Source organism: Micromys minutus (assembly GCF_963924665.1).
Source record: "Micromys minutus genome assembly, chromosome: 2".
Taxonomy (NCBI): Eukaryota; Metazoa; Chordata; class Mammalia; order Rodentia; family Muridae; genus Micromys; species Micromys minutus.
The window spans coordinates 56,881,628-56,904,455 of record NC_137971.1 but is presented as its reverse complement, the minus strand read 5'-3'; the positions used below and the strand labels follow the sequence as shown (position 1 = coordinate 56,904,455).

Genomic DNA, 22,828 nt, shown 5'->3' with positions numbered 1-22,828 from the left:
GTGTTATTCATACTGGTGCCTAAGGAATAACCCAGGCTTCCAGTGGGTCTTTAAGCTTTCCACAACTTCTCATGGGTTCCATGAGATTTTTCATTGTTTTCAGTGTGTTTGAAAGCTTTTCTTGTTTACAATGTGGCCTAAAATATGTAACAGGTTCTCACTGGGGCTGAAGGTCTTTTGCATTGTTTGTAATCTAATTCCTGCCCCCAAAGATTCACAAAATTCTAACGCATTCTCCATATTCTCCCTGGGGCCTGAAATCTACAAGATCACACTGTGGCCTAAGGACTTTTCAAGATTCAACTGGGCTATAAGACTTCCTCTAAAATCTTATCAATGCCTTTGCCCTGACCCAGGTTCTCACTGAATCTTAAAGCTTTTTCCCAGGTCACATTGAAATTTAGGCATTAATCAGATTGTCACTGGGGCCTTAACATTTTGCTGCATTCTCATAGGATATATAATGGCTCAAAAAGGTTTTCAGTAGATGTGAAGACTTTCCCCTTTTCTTACTGTGCCCTAAAACCTTCCACAGCTTCTCACTGGATCTTAAGGGATTTTTTTAGGTTCTCAATGGGGACTAAGGTCTATCCCATGTAATCACTGGGTCTTAAAGGTTTACTAGGTCCTAACTGAAGTTCTATCCCAAGTATACTGAATAACTTTCTGTCAACTTGATACAAACCTTAAATATCAAGGTAAAAGGTACCTCAATTCACAAAATATCTCCCTAAGATTAGGTGTGGCAAAGCTTATACAGCATTTCCTTAATTAGTGATTGACTGTGAAGGGCACAGCCCATTGTAGTTTGTGCTATGGGTTCCATACAAATGCACGCTATATAAGCCAACAGGCAGCACCCTCTGTTGTAGTATATGTAAGTCATAATTGTCTTTATTGACTTTATTTTAGTTTTTGGTACACAAAGAAAATCATGTTCATATACATCATGAACAACAATAAATACAACAACAACAACAAAAAAAAAAACTTAAAAAGGCAGGACTAGAAGACACGTGTCCTTCACCAAGCAAAGCTGTGCTAAAGGTTTTAAACATTTCAATTTTTAAAATAAATATTTTCATTTGCTGATGTTTATTTTCATGTCTTCAGAGTGTCACAGGAGCCATCAATAAGTTAAAATCATGTTTAGTGTCCAAGCTCACTGTGTTGGGAAACTTGCCATTCCACACCCAGCTTGGTTTGGAGGAGGTATTCAGGGGGAGGAGCTTGTCCTTGAGGAAGCTGAGGACCAAATGCACCCATCTGAGCAGCAGGTGATTGATGTACTCCAAATCCTTGTTGGTTCCATGCCTGCCCATATACTCCATAGGGAGGTACTTGCCATATATTGATGGTACTGTTGTGGGTTTCCATACACTTGGCTCCATTGGCTCCACCGACTGTAGTCAACCTGTTGGAAATTTTTAGTCATATCAGGATTTTCTTTACCCCAATACCATTTAACAACATGTCAATTGCAGTACAGTACACAGAAACAATGGTGTGGGCTGCACATTCATGGGTTGAAAATCTGACAAATGAATAGCTCTTCTCTGGAAAAAAACTCTTATTTCCATAATTTGTCCAAATGGTGAAAATGTTTGTCTCATAACTGACCTGTTAGCCCCGAAGCAAGTCCTCCACAGTACACAGTACAGTTTCTTGGATTTGACTGGTTTACTACATCTTCAAATCTCACTTGCTTAGTGTTAGTTTCTTGTGTACTTTTAGGAGCAGATGGTACCTCCCAATCACTGACACCCCATATGCACAATTGCATTCTCTGCATCCAGTTTGCTATAAAAAGATACAAAACCATAGCCTTTGGACTTTCCAGTTGCCATACCTTTAACTACCCGGGCTTCTGATATTTTACCAAAGGGGGAAAATGCTGATTTGATATCTTCTGTTGTAAGTCTTAGACTGAAATCCCAAACAAACACATGGAAGTGATTGGAAATACATTTTTCTGGCTACTTGGTGTTGTTGCCCAATTTACTTTGACCTCCTTTCCCAAAATTTTTCTCCCATTCATAGCAGCTAATACAGCAGCTGCATCTCTGTGTTCATAAAATTCCACAAAGCAATATGTGCCACTGCTAATATGCTCTGTTATCATGTTACAGCTTTTACAGTGTCCAATCTGATTGAATAACTACAAAATAAAGACTTCTGTCATATCTCTGGAGAGTTTACCTACATATCTAGGCAATAAACACCATATTGTTTTCTGAAGATAACCATATGTCTTAACTTGGATGTATAGAGTCTGGGGCTGTCTGTCATCTTCCGTCGTGGTGGTTGTGACGGGTTGCAGTATATTTGATCACAATGAGATTGTGTACTGGCAAGACCTGTCTTTAGGAGTTGTGTGGCTCATCCCTAGTACACATCTTTAACCTCAGAGTGTTCCAGGATATTTAACAAAAACTGTGAGACTATACACTTGAAAAACCAGTTTCTAATTGTGGTATAGCTCAACCATTACAAATGACTTTTCCCAAGAGTTTTCTGCTTATTGTAAATAAGATTGAATAAGACCAACCATAAGTAAAGAGGCAGAGGAAGCAGCTAGTTGACAGGGGGCAAATCTAGGACAAAACCATCGAGTGAAAGGAAATCAGGATGGATAGAGAGACACACAGGAAGTTGAAAGTAAAGTTATTCAGTTGGAAGGGTTTTTAAGACAGTGTGAATCAGGAGAAAGGGTATTTTACTTCTGGGACACTGGTTGAGAGGGAAGATCAACCTGCTGCTTGCTCTGAATTCCTGAGCTAGCAGGCTTTCACCATGGGGTCTGGCCCCTAAATTTTCATTTGGTAAAATCCAGCAATTAGGATTTGGTTTTGTTTTCTTAATTATTTTTAATTATTTTAGGATTTGGTTTTGAAAGCAGTACCCCTCCATGACCTTTGCATCAGCTTCTGCTTCCAAGTTCCTGCCCTGTTTTGAGTTCCTCTACTAACTTCCCTTGATCATGAAAAACAATATAGAAGTGTAAGTTAAAAAAAGAACACTTTAATCAAGACCTTTCTTTTGGTCATGGTGTTTCACTGCAACATGGAAACCCTAATTAAGACACCATATAATAATAGAGCCTCACAGACTTAGGTTTTCACTGGGGTGTGTGGCCTTTTCAGATTCTCACTAGTGTCTAAGGAAGGCCTTCTGCAGTCCTCTATATGGACTAAGTTCCACATAGGTTGTCACTGGAGTCTCAGGATTGCCCTGTATTATTACTGGGTCATAAAGCCTTGCCCAGATTCTCACTAGAGACTAAGGTATCACCATGTGAATGACTTAGATTGAAGCAAAAACCCGGAACAATCATTAAGCAGTGGTGTGAACTTGTAGACTATTTTATGTCCACAGAAAGAACATGGAGAAGTTCTTTATACCCAATGAAAACCTGTTTTCATCCTTATAGATTCTGAGAGAACTAGGATAAGATGGCCTATGAACCTTTGAGACTGTGGGAAAGAGTTTAGGTCGCAGTGAATCTTTAGGGAAATGCCTAATATAACATTTAGAACACAGAGAGAGACTTGAGACCCTATGAGAACCTATACTAGGTTTTACTGTATAATGATAAACTGGAGAGGTCTTGTCCTTCAAGAATAATTTGGAAAAGTCCTTAAATTCCACGGAGAATCTTGAGAAGGCCTTTAGACGCAATAAGAACCTATAGAAAATTTGAAGTTACAGTAGAAACATGGAAAAAATCCTCAGAGCCAGTATTTTGGGGAAGGTCTTATAGTTCCTATGAAAACATAAAGGTCCAAGTAGATCCTGAAGATTGCCATAAGCTCCATTTGGAAAGTGGGCAAGGCTTTATGACTCAGTAATAACCTGAGAAATCCTGACACCCCAGTAGAAACCCACAGAAGGCCTAACGCAATAGTAAAGAAGCCAGGAAGTTCTTAGGAGACAGTGAGAACCAGGGAAGAACCTTAAGGTATGATTAAGACATTGGGAAAGGCCTTCAGAGAATCTCTTGAATGTCTTAGGGTACAGTGAGAACATGAGGGGAGGCCTACAGGCCCAGTTAAAATATATTAAAGGACTTAAAGAAATTGTGAGAACTTCAGAGAAATCTTAGGTGCCAGTGAAACCCTGGAAAATGCCCCAGGCTCCACTGAGCAACTTGGCAAGACTTCAGAGAACCAGTGAGACCCTGGAAAATGCCCCAGGCTCCACTGAGCAACTTGGCAAGACTTCAGAGAACCAGTGAGACCCTGGAAAATGCCCCAGAATCCAATGAGCAACTGGGAAAGACTTCAGAGAACCAGTGAGACCAGCAAGGACACATTTTAACCCAGTGATAACCTGGGATAGCCTTAGATGCCAGTGAGTACCTGTAGAATGTTTTAGACCACACTGTGAACCTGGGAAGATCATAGACTTCTGTAATATCCTAAATACAGTTTTATGATCCAGTGAGAAACTGAGGAATCTTTAAAACCCAATGAGAAATGGAAAAGTGCTTTATCTCCATTGAGACACTGAAGAATGCCTTAAACAAACAGTGGAAACCTGAGGAAGGCTTAAGACTTTAATGAGACACTGGAGAAATCCTTTTTTACAGTATGAACCTGGGGAAGCCAGTAAGTCCAGCTGAAGCCTTTTAAGTATATTAAGCCCCACTATGGCCTAACATATTCAACAGGTTCTCTGTCAAAATTCCTCAATAATTCACTGGGGCCTAAGTATTTCCCATGTTTGCCTGGGTCTTCATACCTTGCACACACCTCACAGGAGCCTAAAGATTTCCCATAGGATTCAATGGTCTAATATTTTGTGAAATTCTCACAATTTTTATTAGGACACAAAGAGCTTTCATTGGGTCTGAAGACTTTTCTAATTTCTTACTGTGGCCTAAAAGTTACTGCAGGTTCCATTTGGTCCTGATACCTCTTCCAGGCTCTAACTATGAATTAAGGACCTCAGCAAATTCTCATTGAGGCCTAAGGCTTCCCAAAGGTTTCAGTGATGTCTGAAGCATTCTACAAGTATTTACTAAGGAGTAAGATTTCTCAGTTTCTTGATGATATCTAAGCCTTTTCTACGTTCTCACTGCATCTTAATGCCTTACCCAGGTTCTTGGTAGAGCTACAGGTATTTATTCAGGGTTTCTTAGGGCCTAAAATATTGTACAAGTTCTCATAGGGTCTTTTAAGCCATTGGTGGTCTTACACTGGGTTTGAGTCCTTCCCCATGTTCTTGCTGTGACCCAAAATATTCTAAAAATACCCTCTGATCCTAAAGAACTCCACGACTCATTGACTTTCTATGAATTGTCACTGAGACCATAGGTTTTCTCCATAGTCTTCGCGAAGCCTAAAAGTTTCTCTAGGCCAGTTTGTTAGCCTGGGACTTTCTTCAGGATTGAACTATAGCAGCCTGCTGAAAAGTACTAGACTGGTAGCTGCTGGTTTGTGCCTGGTGTCCACCTGACTAGAGGGCTTACTTCTGCTGCTGCTAAGTAGTATTTGGTGTTGTCTATGAGACTGAATTGCTGCCAAGGATGATTGAGCTTACTCCCAAACAACTATTGCTCAACAGGTTCATTTCCCCCATGTTCTAATAATTTTTCTCTTCGATAACCTCTTCTTGGTGATTGTGTAGAGGAGCTGTTGAAACCTTATTAAAAGTAGGTTTTAAAAATTTATGCATGTATATATATACAAACCATTCCTAAGGTTCTCATCAGGGCATAACCACCTACAGTCCTAAGTGACTGTCACTAAAGTCTTGCCAAGTTTCTTATTAGAGACTAAGGAATTACTCTGTCTCTCACTATTGCCCAATATCTTTCGAAAGTGTGTAGAGGATGTTAATCCTGCAACATCTTTGTTCTGGAAAGGGATAACAACGAAAAACCTTCTGAGTACGAATGATCTGGCTGGAATGCAGACAGTGCCTTACTGCGGTCCTATGTGTTTAGTCTGTGAGCCCTGACTTTCCAGGTGGATCCCCAGTCCCTCTGCCAGAGTCCGGCCCTACTGTGGACCCAACGTTTTCCCAGTGCTCCAACTAGCCGTGTGATTTGGTTACTCACAGCACAATCTCACCTGATCTGTGCCCCTGGATCTCTGCTGTTCCAGGTGGCAAAGCCCCTGAGCATTGGACCATCCACATGGGCTTTTGTGCAGAGCCCCAAAGCTACTTAAAATGATGCAGTGCTAAGCCTAAGGTAAGATATTTGAGTAACACACAAATATACTATTATTTATTGTAGCTAAAGGGGATCAAACATACATGGTCTACAGCTCTACAGCCTGAGCCAGGATCTCACAGAAACAAACACAGGCAAGTTTCTCTGAGAATGAAAATAGGAGGGAACATGCTATTGTTAATCTTAGCACTGAAAAGGCTGCTGGGTCAGGAGAATCTTGATTTTCAGCCTAACAAGAGAAACGCAACCGTTTCTAGGAGAGGTATACAACATAGAAAGACCTTTCTATCTTTTTAACACACATTTTTATTTTATTATGGCAATGTTTAAAATACATATTCTTTAAAACAGCAACCAGTAAAATGTATCTCCAAAATAAATCAGTCCAAAACAAGTCTGTTTCAGAATTTAAAGGAAAAAGAAAAGAAACCCTTAACATGAGTTTTTAGATCCTATTTTAAAACAGGAAAAAGGAAAGCAGTCTGGGTTCAAGCCTCCCTCCTCTGGACATCAGACACGAGGCTCCTGGGTCCTGTTGCTCGTGCGGATTTGCTCGGTTGTTTAGCTGGTGTCCATCATTTCATTATAAGCATCAAGCTGGGCATCCAACTCCTCTGCAGAAAGCTGGGCTTTGAGTCTCTGCCTGTGCCTCTACCTCTTCCCCTGGTGCCTCCACGTGTCCCTCTCCTGGTGCCTCCACCACCAAAACCCCCGGAGCCACCATTTCTTGTCATGCCACCTCTGTTTATGCTTTGTGCGGGTCTTCGCCTTGTATCGATCTGTGATGTGACGAGCTGGATGTTCATAGGGCGGCCATTCAAAGGGACACCATTGTACTGCTTCATAGCCTTCAGGGCATCGGCTTTCCATTCAAAGTGCACAAGTGCTGTCCCTACACTTCGTCCAGAGTGATCATAGCACACAGCGGCTTTGTTCAAGGTTCCAAATTCGGCAGAGTTCCTGAATATCAGCATCAGACACTCCGACGTTCAGGTTTGACAAAAGCAGCTTCCCACAGGTCTCCACACAGGCTCCATCCCCTAAGCAGCGGTCCAATAGGTCATGCTGCCTCCACTTTTCCTGAAGTTGTTTAGGTCTGTTGTATGCTGCCAGCCTGTTCCTGCCACCTCTGCCACCTGCGAAGCCTTGGAAGATGGCTGGCCGGTTCCACATAGGCCTGCTGCCTCCATTCACCTGCACAGGGGCCTGCTCTGTGCTGCCTCAGCTGCCATTGGACCCCCGTCCTGCCGCGACCCAGGCCCCCACCGCGGCCTACTGGCTGGCTCCGGTTCAGCTGAATGATGTCCTCCAAAGACATGTCCATTTTGTCTTCCATGGTGGGCACAGATTCGGGCCTCGTATCCATAGAACGACCTTTTAACAAAATCAAGCATAATAATGATATCAACAGGCTAACATTGATGTGAAGCTAAAATCTCACTTGGAATTACATCTAAGGTCTTCAATGGGTTCCTCTAAGGAGGCAGAAATGACAATTGTGGTCCTATTAAGGAATATAAACTTGTCTATGTCAAACTACTGACCCAAGGAAATCCAGTTACATACCAGTTCTGAGCACTGCAGATAGGTCTCTGAGTCCCAAGCAAACCAGGCAGCTGTCAAGGCTCCACTTCTGAGTGTGATCTCTGGCTTCTTGAAGGTTTTATATACCTCTCTGCTCGCCCCGCCCTATTGTAGCCACACGCTCAACTTCAACCTGGAAGTGGATTAGTTGGTTACATTCCACATTACTTTAATCTCTATGTAACATTCATCCACTTCATTCATTGAATCAGAGCTCTCTGTGAAAATATCTCCACACCACACCATCTCTCAAGTATTTCCCTTGTTAATTAAAAAAAAAAAAATCACTGGATCTGAGGATTTTTTTCTTCCGTTGCTTAATTGTTACATGATTTAGAGTGTGGTACAGGACGTAGTCTTGCTGTGAAGCAAGGGTTGTTTCAGAACTCTAGGTTCTAGCAATCCTCTTGCAAGATCCTACCCACCTAAGTTTAGATCCAGGCACGGTGATACACACTTTAATCCCAGAATATAAAGTCAAGCAGATTTCTGAGTTAAAGATCAGCCTGAGATAGGGAAAGGTCTAGGTGAAGAAAAGCTTAAATCCAGGATGGTGGTACACACCTTTAATCCTTAGAGATAAGCCTGCAGTTTTCTGAGTTCAAGGTCAATCAACAGAGCAAGATCCAGTACAGCTGAGCTTAATCAATGAAGGACCTCAAAAAGAGGAAGCAAGGGACAGTGTAACAGAACAAGAGGGCCATTTTCAAGCTTCTGCAAGCAGAAGAACTTGACAACTTTGGCTATGTGTTTCTGGCGTTATAGCCAAGAGTAGAGGAGGCTATTGGATAATTGATTTGGGCGATCTGGAACTGAGACACCAGAGGTGATGAAGAACAGACTGAGGTCGAATCTTCTGGGAAGTGTTTCCTGAGAGCAGGAAGAAGTGTGTTTCAGAGAAAGCCAGGGTTGTATCTCATGCTGCAGCTGTACTTGGTGATATTTAAGAGTCACCCATGTGCCACTGGTTTTGAAGGTGTCATGAAAGACAGCTGAGGCTTGGCACTGTGAGAGGCCATGGAATGCCACTGAAGAAAGTACAATGTTGCTAGGAGCCAGCCCCAGCATCAGGGTTTGTCTTTCTTCTTGAGACAGTGGAAGAGGAAGAGCTTTAGTGGAAGGTAAGATTTAGTCTTATGAGATTCAAGGGTAAGACCGAGTCTTATGAAATATTTATGGGTTGCTGTATACTAAAAGTTTATTATCTAAGTTACTATGCTATTGTACCTGACCTGCTTTCTGTGATCTCCTGAGGCCAGAGACTGTAGTCTCTGTCACTTAGCACCTCTTCCTAAACAGCAAGGGATTAAGTAAATAGACTTTGTACTCACTCCAGTGAAACTGCAGACCTCTAACTTTTAGTCTGCTAATAGATAGTCACAGAAAAAAAAAAGGAACACTTAACAAAGTGATTATAATGTTAATTACTATGTGGTAAATGTGTCTTATGAAAACCCTCCAAAAAGGGAAAGGAGGAGTGGGGAGATAGAATAAATGACTTCTCTTTGTCCTCCATACCCATACATTTTTCAGAATACATGATCTCATGTTAAAAAGTTTATCACAAGTTCACGCCAAAAGTCAAATCATGCATTGAAAATAAAGTCTACAACAGAGAATTTCACAAGCATATCCATTAGGAGCGATTATCTGGCTAAACTTGCATCACGTGTCTCAGCTCCACAGGTTCACTGAAGTCTTAAAACCAGAACTAAGCTTTCAGTGAAGCTTTGTATAGATAGATAAATACAGTCAATATTTTATTCTCTGTACTAGCACCTATAATAAATCATGGGTTCCCTTTTTATGACCTTTGGTTAATTGTTTTGCAACCTCTTGGAATGTGCTCTGAGTAGGAGAAAGTCTGGTGACAATCTAAGAGTAATTAACAGGTGTCACTTAGGAGACTGGCAAAGTTCTCATTGCAGTTTTGGCTCTCAGATCTGACCTAATGGCAGTCTCACTATAAAAGAGCTTAATAATCAGTTATAAGTTTAGGAATCTTATGGCTCATCCTTATGACTTAAGTCATTTTAAGTCTATTTATCATCACTACAAGAAAGTACAACTTCAGATATCTGCAGAAATCTGCTCTAAAGGGGTGTGCTAGAACTTAATGATTGTTATATATGTTTAATAATAATGGGAAAAGCATATTAATAGCCAGGATCTTTCCTAAATTGAATCCCTTACACATTTCCTCAAAGAGGGTGAACCAGTCCCAGACTATATAATAACCTAAGGCTGGCCATCTCAGGATGATCACCTACTAGTTATTAACTTGTTCTGTTATGGCTAATGACAAGTTATAATTGTAAATCCAGGAATGAAAAATACATGCAAAAGACTTAAGTCTTGGCACGTTGAAGGGAACCCGGAAGAGGCAATTGGTGAGGTCACTTGCAGTGGAAGACCCCAGGGTATTGGAGATGCCTGTACTATCTATGGATGATCACCAAAACAAAAAAAAATTGTGGTTCAACCTGATCTTAAAGTGCTACAGAGGGCAGAGCTTGAGAAATGATGCCAGCCCTTTGAAGCAATCCAGAAGATCATGTGTGGTTCCCCCATATTGAAACCAGAAGCTGCATCATTGAAGCTGCCTTGGAGACTGAAAGATGTTGAAGACCTGTCTCAGGATAGCAGCCAAGGAAAGCTGTGAAGGAGAAGTGGAACCAGCTCAGGAGAAAGAAATTTGTTGCAATCGACAAAGATGAAAAAGGAGTTGGAGATCTGAAGACTGCTTTGATATCAGACATGGAGATGGCAGGGTTTGGAGTTTCCCCAGCTGCTTTCCTGTCTTGCTCTGAATTCAAGTTAAATGATTGGATGGATCTTAGAAGAGACTTTGAACTTTGCACTTCTAACATTGTTGAGACTGCTGCAGATTATGGGGACTTTGGAAGATGAGCTAAATGTACTTTTTCATTCTGCTATGTTTAGGTGTGGCCCCCCATAGGCTCATGTGTTTGAACAAGCCTATGTGGGCCAGGGAGTGGAATGTGGTGGTTGGTATATGCTTAGCACAGAGGATGGAAGGATTACAAACTGTGGCCTTGCTGGAGCAAGTGTGTCACAGTGCGGGTGGGCTAGCAGACCCTCCTCAAAGCTGCCTGAGGTTATCCAGTCTGTACCTGGCTTCCTTTGGATAAGAATGTAGAACTCTCATCTCCTCCTGCACAATGCCTGCCTGTTGCTGCCATGCTCCTGCCTTGATGATAATGGACTGAACCTCTGAATGTTCAAGCTGGCCACAATTAAATATTGTTATTGATGAGACTTGCCTTGGTCATGGTGTCTGTTCATTGAAGTAAACCCTAACAAAGACATGATCTACTCCTACACCTTTGCTCTATGCCCAGTAACAACTGAGAATCTCTACATGCCCAGTGATCCTATCTTTCTGAAATGCCCTCCAACATTCTAAAACCCAGGGTTTCCATGTGCCTCCATAAACTACATTTTAAATTGTTTTGAGAACATCTTAATTCAGTGCTAGCTTGCCTCACACCTTCTATTAAAGCCAAAATGTCATTGGATTTCTCAGCCTTTACACAGACTTACATGTTCTAGGAATACAGGCTTGCCTCCATCTGTCCCAATTATGCCGTGATATGTAAATACTGGTTTTGTAAATGCCAAGCAAAAAATTCACAGCATGAGTTACAGGGTTTTTTCAAGGAAATGTCAGTGATCATCCCCCCAAAACACACACACATACACAAACCCTTCTGTGTGGATCAATATTGAACTCCCACTATGTAGAATGATGAAAGTGGGTTCCTACCGTTTTCAACCTTTTCCCAGCCCCAAAAGAGACCCTATCCAAAACCAAAGCTATTTTTTATACAACTTTATTTTAAAAAGAGAGATCCATGTACAGATTTTTTAAAAGCATTTTGTCATAAAACTATGTGAATATATTTTTGTCAGCACTTAATTCTTTTAGAGGTTTCATAGTATGCATTGAAATCTTACTAGTTACCATAAAGATAAAGTATATGTAGAACAACACATAACTTGTAAACAGTCAGAGTTTTCCTGGTGACTTAGTCAGGGTTTCTATCCCTGCACAAACATCATGACCAAGGAGCAAGCTGCGGAGAAAGAGGTTTATTCAGCTTATGCTTCCATATTGCTGTTCATCATTAGAGGAAGTCAGAACAGGAACTGAAGCAGGTCAGGAAGCAGGAGCTGATGCAGCGGCCATGGAGAGATGGCACTTACAGGCTTGCTTCCTCTGGCTTGCTCAGCTTGCTTTCTTATAGAACCCGGTCTACCAGCACAGGGATGGCACCACACACAATGGCTCGGCCCTCTCCCCTTGATCACTATTTGAGAAAATGCCTTAAAGCTGGATCTCATGGAGGCATTTCCTCAACTGAGGCTCCTTTCTCTGTGATAACTCCAGCATGTGTCAAGTTGACGAAAATCTAGCCAGTACAATTAGTGTGTATAGATTAAACATGATAATTTTTGAATACCAAAACTTGAAAGAAGACTATATTCTTAGCTCTTGAATTATTGATTTGAGGTCCAGGTATACCATACTCTGAGAGGGTACTTTACACTTATTTTTTCTCCTAAGAAGGACTGACTCTTTCCCTTTTTGGGCTTTAGATTTTCGTCTTGTTTTTGTTGTTGTTGTTTTGAGCTTCATATGGCCTGTGAGTAGTTTCTGGGGAATTCAGAGCTTTCTGTGGCTAGTATCCAATTATCAGTGACTGCATATTATGTCTGTTCTTTTGTGGCTGGGTTACCTCACTCAGGATGATATTCTCTAGATGCATCCATTTTCCTAGGAATTTCATAAAGCCATTGTTTCTAATAGCTGAATACTAGTCCACTCTGTAAATATACCACAATTTTGTATCCATTCATCTGAATGTGGGTTCTGTCCAGCTTCTGGCTATTATAAATAGGGCTGGTATGAACACGGTGGTGCATGTGTCCTTATTATATGTTGGAGCATCTCTTGGGTATATGGCCAGAAGTGGAATTACTTGGTCTTCAGTTAGGACTATGTCCAGTTTTCTGAGGAACCGCAAGACCAATTTCCAGAGTGGTTGTACCCGCTGACAACCCCAACAACACTGGAGGAGTATTCATTCAAGAAGTGAGTTCTGTCTGCAGTGATTCAGCTCTGTCATTGTAGTCTCAGGTGTGTGAGCTCTTTTGAGACTTCTCGGGGAACTCAGCCCTGTACCCACAGGTCCTGAGTACTACTGGCAGGGACCTGGCTTTTTCCCTAGACCAAAGAGCACACTTTGGCAGATAGCACAGTACTTTCTGCTCTCTGAGAGCTCCCAGTGTGCTCTCCCTGGACCTATGAGCCTGGTTACCATCTGGTCTAGGTGGAAGAGGATCTGTAGAGTTGAACATTAAGCACTGCCTTTCCACGGCAGACCTGGGTTCCCACTGACTAGGGCCTGTGCCTAACTGTGGGCCTGTGAGTTTAGTCAGGAGCCCAAGCTTTCAAGGAAGATTCCCATTCCCTCTGCCAGTATCTGGCCCTATTGTGGCAGGCACCTTTTCCCGAGTGCTCCAACTGCCCCTCTCTGTGCTTTGGTTACTCACAGCACAATCTCAGCTGACCTGTGCTCCCGGATCTCTGCTGTTCCAGGTGGAAAAGCCCCTGAGCATTGGACCAAGCACATGGGCTTTCCGGGCGGATCCCCCAAAGCTATTTTAAAATGATGCAGTGCAAAGCCTAAGGTAAGGTATTTGAGTAACACACAAATATGCTTTTATTTATTGTAGCTAAAGAGGATCAAACATACATGGTCTACAGCTCTACAGCCTGAGCCAGGATCTCACAGAAACAAACACAGGCAAGTTTTTCTGAGAATGAAAATAGGAGGGAACATGCTATTGTTAATCTTAGCACTCAAGAGGCTGCTTAGTCAGCGGAATCTTGATTTCCAGCCTACCTAGAGAAACGCGGCCGTTTCTAGAAGAGTTACTCAACATAGGAAGACCTTTCTATTTTTTTAACACACATTTTTATTTTATTATGGCAAAGTTGAAAGTACCACCTTCTTTACAACAGCGACCAGTAAAATGTATCTCCAATACAATTCACTACAAAACAATCTGTTTCAGAATTAAAGGGAAAAAGAAAAGAAACCCTTTACATGAGTCCTTAGTTCCCATTTCATAACAGGAAAACAGGAAAAGAAAAGAAAAACAAATCCACCACTGTCTGCACTGTCCGGGTTCAAGCCTCTCTCCTCTGGACCTCAGACAAGAGGCTCCTGGGTCCTGTTGCTCGTGCGGATATGCTCGGTTGTTTAGCTGGTGTTCATCATTTCATTATAAGCATCAAGCTGGGCATCCAACTCCTCTGCAGAAAGCTGCTGCTTTGAGTCTCTGCCTGTGCCTCTACCTCTTCCCCTGGTGCCTCCACGAGTCCCTCTCCTGGTGCCTCCACCACCAAAACCCCCGAAGCCACCATTTCTTGTCATGCCACCTCTGTTTATGCTTTGTGCTCGTCTTCGCCTTGTATCGACCTGTGATGTGACCAGTTGGATGTTCATAGGGCGGCCATCCAAAGGGACACCATTGTACTGCTTCATAGCCTTCAGGGCATCGGCTTTCCGTTCAAAGTACACAAGTGCTGTCCCTACACTCCGTCCAGAGCGATCATAGCACACAGCGGCTTTGTTCAAGGTTCCAAATTCGGCAAAGAGTTTCTGTATATCAGCGTCTGACACTCCGAAGTCCAGGTTTGACACCAGCAGCTTCCCACAGGTCTCCACACCGGCTCCACCCCGGAAGCCGCGGGTCAATAGGTCATGCTGCCTACACTTGTCCTGAAGGCATTTAGGTCTGCAGTATGCTGCTGGCGGGTTCCTGCCACCTCTGCCACCTGCGAAGCCTGGGCAGATGGCGGGCCGGTTCCACCTAGGCCTGCTGCCTCCTTTCACCTGCACAGGTGCCTGCTCTGCGCTGCCTTGGTCGCCCTTGGACCTGGTCCTGCCGCGACCCCGGCCCCCACCGCGGCCTCCTGGCTGGCTCCTGTTCAGCTGAATGATGTCCTCCAAAGACATGTCCATTTTGTCTTCCATGGTGGACATAGATTCGGGCCTCAGATCCATAGAACGACCTTTTAACAAAATCAAGCATAATAATGTTATCAACAGGCTAACATTGATGTGAAGCTAAAATCTCACTTGGAATTACATCTAAGGTCTTCAATGGGTTCCTCTAAGGAGGCAGAAATGACCATTTTGGTCTTATTCTGGAATCTAAATTTGTCTATGTCAAACTACCTGACCCAAGGAAATCCAATTACTTACCAGTTCTGAGCACTGCAGATAGGTCTCTGAGTCCCAACCAAACCAGGCAGCTGTCAAGGCTCCACGTCTGAGTGTGATCTCTGGCTCCAATGAAGGTTTCATATACCTCTCTGCTCGCCCCGCCCTATTTTAGCCACACCCTCAACCTCATCCTGGAAGTGGATTAGTTGGTTACATTCCACATTACTTTAATCTCTATGTAACATTCATCCACTTCATTCATTGAATCAGAGTTCTCTGTGAGAATATCTCCACACCACACCATCTCTCAAGTATTTCTCTTGTTAATTAAAAAAAAATCACTGAAACTGAGGATTATTTTTCTTCAGTTGCTTAATTGTTAAGTGCTTTTGAGTGTGGTATAGGAAGTGGTCTTGCTGTGAAGCAAGGGTTGTTTCAGAACTCTAAGTTCTAGCAATCCTCTTGCAAGATCCTACCCACCTAAGTTTAGATCCAGGCATGGTGATACACACTTTAATCCCAGGAGATAAAGTCAAGCAGATTTCTGAGTTAAAGGCCAGCCTGATACAGGGAAAGGTCTAGGTGAAGAGGAGCTTAAATCCAGGATGGTGGTACACACCTTTAATCCTTAGAGATAAGCCTGCAGGTTTCTGAGTTCAAGGTCAATCAACAGAGCAAGATCCAGTACAGCTGAACTTAGTCAATGAAGGACCTGAAAAGAGGAAGCAAGGGACAATGTAACAGAACAAGAGGGCCATTTTCCAGCTTTTGCAATAGAAGGACTTGACAACTTTGGCTATGTGTTTCTGGCTTTATGGTTAAGAGTAGAAGAGCCCTATAGATAATTGAAGCCTGCCATCTGGAACTGATCGATTAGAGGGGATGAAGAACAGACTGTGGTCGAATCTTCTGGGAAGTGTTTTCTGACAGCACAAATAAGTTGGGTTTCAAGATAGCCAGGGTTGTACCTCATACTGCAACTGTACTTGGTAATATTTAAAAGTCACCCATGTGCCACTGGTTTTGATGGTGTCAGGAAAGACAGCTGAGGCTTGGCTCTGTGAGAGACCATGGAATCTCACTGATGAAAGTACATTGTTGCTAGGATCCAGCCCCAGCATGGGGGCACTTCTTTCTTCTTGAGACGAGAGAGGAGGAAGAGCTTGGGTGGTGGTTAAAATTTGGACGAGATATTGAGGGTTGCTGTAAAATAAATTTTACTATCTAAGTCTAAGTTACTATGCTATTGTGGCTGTCCTGCCCTCTGTGGTCTCTTGAGTCAGAGACTGCAGTCTCTGTCACTTAGCACCTCTTCCTAAAACAGCAAGGGATTAAGTAAATAGACTTTGTACTAGCTCAGCTGAAACTGCTGACCTCTAACTTTTAGTCTGCTAGAAGGTAGTCACAGGAAAAAAAGGGACACTTAGAAAAGTGATTATAATGTTAATTGCTAAGTAGTAAAAGTGTCCTATGAAAATCCTCCAAAGGGAATGTGTGGGGGTTGTGGGGGGATAGAATGAATAACTTCTCCTTGTTCTAAATACCCATACATCTTTCAGAATACATGATCACATGTTACAAAGCTTATCACAAGTTCACACCAAAAGTCAAATCATAAATTGAAATAGAATTCTACAACAGAGAATTTTACAAGCATATCCATTAGGAGCGATTATCTGGCTAAACTTGCATCACGTGTCTCAGCTCCACAGGTTCACTGAAGTCTTAAAACTAGAACTAAGTTATCACTGAAGCTTTGTATAGATAGATAAACAGTCAATATTTTATACTCTGCACTAGCACCTATAATAAATTGTAGGTTCCCTTTTTATGACCTTTGGTTAATAATAATACATCCTCTTGGAATGTGCTCTGAGTAGGAGAAAGTCTGGTGACAATCTAAGACTAATTAACAGGTGTCACTTAGGAGACTGGCAAAGTTCTCATTGCAGTTTTGGCTCTCAGATCTGACCTAATGGCAGTCTCACTATAAAAGAGCTTAATAATCAGTTATAAGTTTAGGAATCTTATGGCTCATCCTTATGACTTAAGTCATTTTAAGTCTATTTATCATCACTACAAGAAAGTACATCTTCAGAGATCGGCAGAAATCTGCTCTAAAGGGGTGTGCTGGAACTTAATGATTGTTATATATGTTTAATAATAGTGGAAAAGGCATATTAATAGCAGGGATCTTTCCTAAAATGAATTCCTAACATCCTTGTTCAAAGAGGACGAACCAGTCGCAGACTATATAGTAACCTGAGGCTGGCAATCTCAGGATGATCACCTGCTAGTTATTAGCTTGTTCTGTTATGGCTCCCGACAAGTTGTAGTTGAAAATCCAGGAATGAAGGGGACATGCAAAAGATTTGAGGCTTGGCACCTTGAAGGGAACCCGTGAGAGGATATTGGTGAGGCTACTTGCATTGGAAGACCCCAGGGTATTGGAGATACCGGTACCATGGATGATCACCAAAACCAACAAAAACAGTATAGTGCATCATCCTGAGCTTAAAGTGACACAGAGGGCAGAGCTTGAGAAATGATGCCAGCCCTTTGAAGCAATCCAGAAGATCATGTGTGGTTCCCAGATATTGAAACCAGAAGCTGCATCATTGAAGCTGCCTTGGAGACTGAAAGATGTTGAAGACCTGTCTCATGATAGCTGCCAAGGAAAGCTGTGAAGGAAAGGTGGAACCAGCTCAGGAGAAAGAAATTTGTTGCAGTCAACAAAGATGAAAAAGGAGTTGGAGATCTGAAGACTGCTTTGATATCAGACATGGAGATGGCAGGGTTTGAAGTTTCCCCAGCTGCTTTCCTGTCTTGCTCTGAATTCAAGTTAAATGATTGGATGGATCTTAGAAGAGACTTTGAACTTTGCACTTCTAACATTGTTGAGACTGCTGCAGACTATGGGGACTTTGAAAGATGAGCTAAATGTACTTTTTCATTCTGCTATGTTTAGGTGTGGCCCCCCATAGGCTCATGTGTTTAAACAAGCCTATGTGGGCCAGGGAGTGGAATGTGGTGTTTGGCATATGCTTGGCCCAGAGGGTGGAACTATTACAAACTGTGGCCTTGCTGGAGCAAGTGTGTCACAGTGGGGGTAGGTTAGCAGACCCTGCTCCAAGCTGCCTGAGGTTATCCAGTCTGTACTTGGCTTCCTTTGGATGAAAATGTAGAACTCTCATTTCCTCCTGCACAATGCCTGCCTGTTGCTGCCATGCTCCTGCCTTGATGATAATGGACTGAACCTCTGAACTTTCAAGAAGGCCACAATTAAATATTGTTATTGATGAGACTTGCCTTGGTCATGGTGTCTGTTCATAGCAGTAAACCCTAACAAAGACATCATCTAATCCTAAGAATCTCTACAATCCCAGTGATCCTATCTTTCTGAAATGCCCTCCAACATTCTAAAACCCAAGTTTTGCATGTCCCTTCATAACATACTTTCTAAACTGTTTTGAGAACATCTTAATTCAGTGCTAGCTTGCCTCACACTTTCTATTGAAGCAAAAGATGACATTGGATTTCTCAGCCTTTACACAGACTTACACGTTCTAGTAATACAGGCGGGCCTACATCAGTCTCAATTATGCAGTGATATGTAAATTTTGGTTTTGTGGATGCCAAGCAAGGAGTTCACTGCGTGAGTTACAGGGTTTTTCCAGGGAAATGTCAGTGATCACCACCCCCAAACACACACACATACACAAACCCACGTGTTGTGGATCAATATTGAATTCCCACTATGTAGAATGATGAAAGTGGGTTCCTACAGTTTTCAACCTTTTCCCAGCCTCAAAACAGACCCTATCCAAAACCAAAGCTGTTTTTTATACAACTTCATTTTAAAAAGAGAGATCCATGTACAGATTTTTTAAAGCATTTTGTCATAAAACTATATGAATATATTTTTGTCAGCACTTAATTCTTTTAGAGGTTGCATAGTATGCATTGAAATCTTACTAGTTACCATAAAGATAAAGTATATGTAGAACAACACATAACTTGTAAACAGTCAGAGTTTTCCTGGTGACTTAGTCAGGGTTTCTATCCCTGCACAAACATCATGACCAAGGAGCAAGTTGCGGAGGAAGAGGTTTATTCAGCTTATGCTTCCATATTGCTGTTCATCATTAGAGGAAGTCAGAACAGGAACTGAAGCAGGTCAGGAAGCAGGAGCTGATGCAGCGTCCATGGAGAGATGTTACTTACTAGCTTGCTTCCTCTGGCTTGCTCAACTTGCGCAGCTTGCTTTCTTAGATAACCAGGTCTACCAGCACAGGGATGGCACCACACACAATGGCTCGGCCCTTGCCCCTTGATCACTAGTTGAGAAAAATGCCTTACAGCTGGATCTCATGGAGGCATTTCCTCAACTGAGGCTCCTTTCTCTGTGATAACTCCAGCATGTGTCAAGTTGACGAAAATCTAGCCAGTACAATTAGTGTGTATAGATTAAACATGATAATTTTTGAATACCAGAACTTGAAAGAAGACTATATTCTTAGCTCTTGAATTATTAATGATTTGAGGTCCAGGTATACCATACTCTGAGAGGGTACTTTACACTTATTTTTTCTCCGAAGAAGGACTGACTCTTTCCCTTTTGGCCTTTAGATTTTCTTCTTGTTTTTGTTGTTGTTGTTGTTTGGAGCTTCATATGGCCTGTGAGTAGTTTCTGGGGTAATCAGAGCTTTCTGTGGCAAGTATCCAGTTATCAGTGACTGCATATTATGTCTGTTCTTTTGTGGCTGGGTTACCTCACTCAGGATGATATTCTCTAGATGCATCCATTTTCCTAGGAATTTCATAAAGTCATTGTTTCTAATAGCTGAATACTAGTCCACTCTAAATATACCACAATTTTTGTATCCATTCATCTGAATGTGGGTTCTTTCCAGCTTCTGGCTATTATAAATAGGGCTGGTATGAACACGGTGGTGGATGTGTCCTTATTATGTGTTGGAGCATCTCTTGGGTATATGACCAGAAGTGGAATTACTTGGTCTTCAGTTAGGACTATGTCCAATGTTCTCAGGAACCGCCAGACCGATTTCCAGAGTTGTTGTACCCGCTGACAACCCCAACAACACTGGAGGAGTATTCATTCAAGAAGTGAGTTCTGTTTCCGCTGATTCAGCTCTGTCATTGTGGGCTCAAGTGTGGGAGCTCTTGTGAGACTGTTCTTGGAGCTCAGCCCTGTACCCACAGGTCCTGAGTACTACTGGCAGGGACCTGGCTTTTTCTCTAGGCCAAAGAGCACACTTTTGCAGATAGCACAGTACTTTCTGCTCTCTGAGAGCTCCCAGTGTGCTCTCCCTGGACCTATGAGCCAGGTTACCATCTGGTCCAGGTGGAAGAGGATCTGTAGAGTTGAACATTAAGCACTGCCTTTCCAGGGCAGACCTGGGTTCCCACTGACTAGGGCCTGTGCCTAACTGTGGGCCTGTGAGTTTAGTCAGCGAGCCCAAGATTTCAAGGAGATTCCCAGTCCCTCTGCCAGAGTCCGGCCCTACTGTGGGTAGCACATTTTCCCCAGTGCTCCAACTACCCCTCTCTGTGCTTTGGTTACTCACAGCACAATCTCACCTGACCTGTGCTCCCGGGTCTCTGCTGTTCCAGATGGAAAAGCCCCTGAGCATTGGATCAAGCACATGGGCTTTCCGGGCAGATCTCCCAAAGCTATTTTAAAATGATGCAGTGCTAAGCCTAAGGTAAGGTATTTGAGTAACACACAAATATGCTTTTATTTAATGTAGCTAAAGAGGGTCAAACATACATGGTCAACAGCTCTACAGTCTGAGCCAGGAGCTCAGAGAAACAAACACAGGCAAGCTTTTCTGAGAATGAAAATAGGAGGGAACATGCTATTGTTAATCTTAGCACTGAAGAGGCTGCTGAGTCAGCGGAATCTTGATTTCAAGCCTACCTAGAGAAATGCAGCCGTTTCTAGGAGAGGTATACAACATAGGAAGACCTTTCTATTTTTTTAACACACATTTTTATTTTATTATGACAAAGTTGAAGAAAGTACCACCTTCTTTACAACAGCGAACAGTAAAATGTATCTCCAATATAATTCAATACAAAGCAATCTGTTTCAGAATTTGAGGGAAAAAGAAAAGAAACCCTTAACATGAGTCCTTAGATCCTATTTCAAAACAGGAAAAAACGAAAAGTAAAGAAAAACCAATCCACCACTGTCTGCACTGACCGCGTTCAAGCCTCCCTCTTCTGGACATCAGACACGAGGCTCCTGGGTCCTGTTGCTCGTGCGGATATGCTCGGTTGTTTAGCTGGTGTCCATCATTTCATTATAAGCATCAAGCTGGGCATCCAACTCCTCTGCAGAAAGCTGCTGCTTTGAGTCTCTGCCTGTGCCTCTACCTCTTCCCCTGGTGCCTCCACGAGTCCCTCTCCTGGTGCCTCCACCACCAAAACCCCCGGAGCCACCATTTCTTGTCATGCCACCTCTGTTTATGCTTTGTGCGGGTCTTCGCCTTGTATCGATCTGTGATGTGACGAGCTGGATGTGCATAGGGCGGCCATCGAAAGGGACACCATTGTACTGCTTCATAGCCTTCAGGGCATCGGCTTTCCATTCAAAGTGCAAAAGTGCTGTCCCTACACTTCGTCCAGAGCGGTCATAGCACACAGCGGCTTTGTTCAAGGTTCCAAATTCGGCAAAGAGTTCCTGTATATCAGCGTCTGACACTCCGAAGTCCAGGTTTGACACCAGCAGCTTCCCACAGGTCTCCACACCGGCTCCACCCCGGAAGCCGCGGTCCAATAGGTCATGCTGCCTCCACTTGTCCTGAAGGCGTTTAGGTCTGCTGTATGCTGCTGGCCGGTTCCTGCAACCTCTGCCACCTGCGAAGCCTCGGAAGATGGCGGGCCGGTTCCACCTAGGCCTGCTGCCTCCTTTCACCTGCACAGGTGCCTGCTCTGCACTACCTTGGTCGCCCTTGGACCCAGTCCTGCCCAGACTCTGGTCAACACCGCGGCCTCCTGGCTGGCTCCTGTTCAGCTGAATGATGTCCTCCAAAGACATGTCCATTTTCTCTTCCATGGTGGGCACAGATTCGGGCCTCGTATCCATAGAACGACCTTTTAACAAAATCAAGCATAATAATGATATAAACAGGCTAACATTGATGTGAAGCTAAAATCTCATTTGGAATTACATCTAAGGTCTTCTATCGGTTCCTCTAAGGAGGCAGAAATGACCATTTTGGTCCTATTCTGGAGTCTAAATTTGTCTATGTCAAACTACCTGACCCAAGGAAATCCAATTACTTACCAGTTCTGAGCACTGCAGATAGGTCTCTGAGTCCCAAGCAAACCAGGCAGCCGTCAAGGCTCCACGTCTGAGTGTGATCTCTGGCTCCAATGAAGGTTTTATATACCTCTCTGCTCGCCCCGCCCTATTGTAGCCACACCCTAAACCTCAACCTGGAAATGGATTAGTTGGTTACATTCCACATTACTTTAATCTCTAAGTAACATTCATCCTCTTCAGTCATTGAATCAGAGCTCTCTGTGAAAATATCTCCACACCACACCATCTCTCAAGTATTTCCCTTGTTAATTAAAAAAAAAAAAATCACTGAAACTGAGGATTATTTTTCTTCCGTTGCTTAATTGTCACGTGCTTTTGAGTGTGGTACAGGAAGTGGTCTTGCTGTGAAGCAAGGGTTGTTTCAGAAATCTAAGTTCTAGCAATCCTTTTGCAAGATCCTACCCACCTAAGTTTAGATCCGGGCATGGTCATACACACTTTAATCCCAGGAGATAA

The 22,828-nt window shown here is 42.8% G+C and overlaps 2 protein-coding genes and 2 pseudogenes across 4 annotated transcripts; all 4 read right to left on the bottom strand.

The window, feature by feature from the left end:
- Positions 1 to 1,162: 1,162 nt before the first annotated feature.
- Positions 1,163 to 2,203, bottom strand: LOC308417223 (nucleolysin TIAR-like; annotated as a pseudogene). The gene has a single exon. The product of its transcript is annotated as a nucleolysin TIAR-like (transcript).
- Positions 2,204 to 6,739: 4,536 nt separating this feature from the next.
- Positions 6,740 to 7,514, bottom strand: LOC308417222 (THO complex subunit 4-like; annotated as a pseudogene). The gene has a single exon. The product of its transcript is annotated as a THO complex subunit 4-like (transcript).
- Positions 7,515 to 14,052: 6,538 nt separating this feature from the next.
- Positions 14,053 to 14,829, bottom strand: LOC308418237 (THO complex subunit 4-like; the record flags this gene model as incomplete). Its single annotated transcript, XM_080913622.1, has 1 exon — positions 14,053 to 14,829. The coding sequence occupies one exon, from the start codon at positions 14,827 to 14,829 to the stop codon at positions 14,053 to 14,055; it is 777 nt and encodes a 258-aa protein (XP_080769748.1).
- Positions 14,830 to 21,325: 6,496 nt separating this feature from the next.
- LOC308416805 (THO complex subunit 4-like) lies at positions 21,326 to 22,102 on the bottom strand (the record flags this gene model as incomplete). The annotated part of the gene is made up of 1 exon (XM_080911893.1): positions 21,326 to 22,102. The coding sequence occupies one exon, from the start codon at positions 22,100 to 22,102 to the stop codon at positions 21,326 to 21,328; it is 777 nt and encodes a 258-aa protein (XP_080768019.1).
- Positions 22,103 to 22,828: the final 726 nt, after the last annotated feature.